General features: G+C 44.8%; 1 protein-coding gene across 1 annotated transcript in view; it reads right to left on the reverse strand.

Moving 5' to 3' along the window:
• LOC115282690 (myosin-1) overlaps positions 1 to 1,756 on the reverse strand; it is a 23,679-nt gene that overhangs the window by 9,906 nt on the left and 12,017 nt on the right. Inside the window, exons 15-18 of the mRNA XM_029928832.1 lie at positions 1,381 to 1,557; positions 447 to 592; positions 277 to 367; positions 94 to 192 (exon numbers count right to left, since the gene is read on the reverse strand). Of these exons, the coding sequence (XP_029784692.1) occupies positions 94 to 192; positions 277 to 367; positions 447 to 592; positions 1,381 to 1,557 (513 nt within the window). The remainder of the gene's footprint in view (positions 1 to 93; positions 193 to 276; positions 368 to 446; positions 593 to 1,380; positions 1,558 to 1,756) is intronic.

Below are 1,756 nucleotides of genomic sequence, written 5' to 3' on the forward strand. Positions count from 1 at the left end.
CCTGCGCATCTTCTGGAACTCGGCCTCCCGCTTCTTGTTCATCTCGATCTGGGCGGAAGTGGCCCCGCCAGCTTCTTCCAGCCGCTCGCTGATCTCCTCCAGTTCCCGGGAGAGGTCTGAGCGCTGCTTCTCTGCTTTGGCCCGGGAGGCCCTCTCTGCCTCGATTTCCTCCTCCAGCTCCTCGATGCGGGCCTGGGGGGACACATCAACATGAATGGCAACTCGTGGCGGTTTTGATTCCTGTGGTGCCAGGAAGAGGTGGAGGCACTGACTCACCTGCAGCTCCTTGATCTTCTTCTGCAGCTGCATGGCGAGGGCCTGCTCGTCTTCAATCTTGCTTTGCAGATTGCTCATCTCAAACTCTTTCCTGTCAGAGGGGCACTTTATGTCAGTCACAGAAACAATAACAGCAGTTTCCCCATGGAAGTTGTGTTCTCACTGCTTACTTTTTGAGTTTCTCATCAAGTTGCTGCTTGTCATTTTCAACATCCATTGTGGATTCTTGGGCCAATTTTAGGTCTCCCTCCAGTTTCCTCTTGGCTCTTTCTAGATCCATGCGGATTTTCTTTTCTTGTTCCAAGGACCCTTCAAGCTAAAAGTTAATAATGCATGAATATAGTTCCTGAAACATTAACTCCTATCTAGTCAGCAATTTATTTTATTTTTTTCTATGAATTAGGCAAATTTGTCCCACCTATTCCACTCTCATTACTATTTACTTAGTCCCAGGAGACATTCATTTAAAAGGTGAAGCATACCTTATTACCGTATGATTACTGTAAACTACCAGGGAGACAGCATCCCTTCTGGATCTCTCCACGGGAATCACAGTGATGGTGCTTCGCCACACCCACAGACACCACAGCTGTGTTTCTAACCATGACTTTTGTCACTTCCTCCCTGATGCACACATTTATACCACGGTCTCTATTTGGTATCAGACTATGTTTAGAGCCGAATTCATCTTCCACATTCCTTATTTAGAAACCTTTCTTCCTGTGAGAGAAAATCTTACAGGTGTTTCCTACCCCTTTGCTATTGTTGTGCCCCCCATTTGGAGCACCTATTTCTTTGTGTAGCCTTTTTGCTTTTCAAGCCCAGCCCAAGCCCACTTTGTTTGTACAGATTTTCTTGTAAACACAATCGCCTTCCTTTTCCCTAAGTCATTTTGTCTATATTGTCTGTTATCAACAACTTTCTTTATTGATTTTGTTTTTACTTCTTGGGTGTCCATCATAGACCTTGTAGCAAAGATAATGTCCTATACACATATTCATTGGAAGCTCTTGAAAAGTCTCCATTACATCATAAGAATGCAAACTCATGCCTATTTAGTTTGTTATAAAAATAAAAATATATTTTACATCATGTTAGGCTTACATCATCTACTTGTTGTTCAAGCTTGATTTTAGCTTTGGTCAGGGTGTTGACCTTGTCCTCTTCTGCCTGCAGGTCATCCAGGGTCTGCTGGTGGGCCTCCTGGAGGGCCTTCTTCTCCTTGGTCAGCTTGGCGATGGTTTCGTCCAGGCCTGCCATCTCTTCTGTGAGGTTTTTCACCTTGAAAAATTAAAGAAGAAAATGATACCTGCTCTAAAGCAGTTTACTAGCCTGACAACCTCGATGCTGTAGGACAGAATGTGGTTCATACCTTGTTCTCTGTGGCATGCTTCTCCTTTTCAACCTTGGCCAGGGTCAGCTCAAGGTCGTCAATGTCCTTCTTGAGCTCTGAACACTCGTCCTCCAGTTTCCTCTTCTT

Source organism: Suricata suricatta, chromosome 17, assembly GCF_006229205.1.
Source record: "Suricata suricatta isolate VVHF042 chromosome 17, meerkat_22Aug2017_6uvM2_HiC, whole genome shotgun sequence".
In the NCBI taxonomy this organism is placed as follows: domain Eukaryota; kingdom Metazoa; phylum Chordata; class Mammalia; order Carnivora; family Herpestidae; genus Suricata; species Suricata suricatta.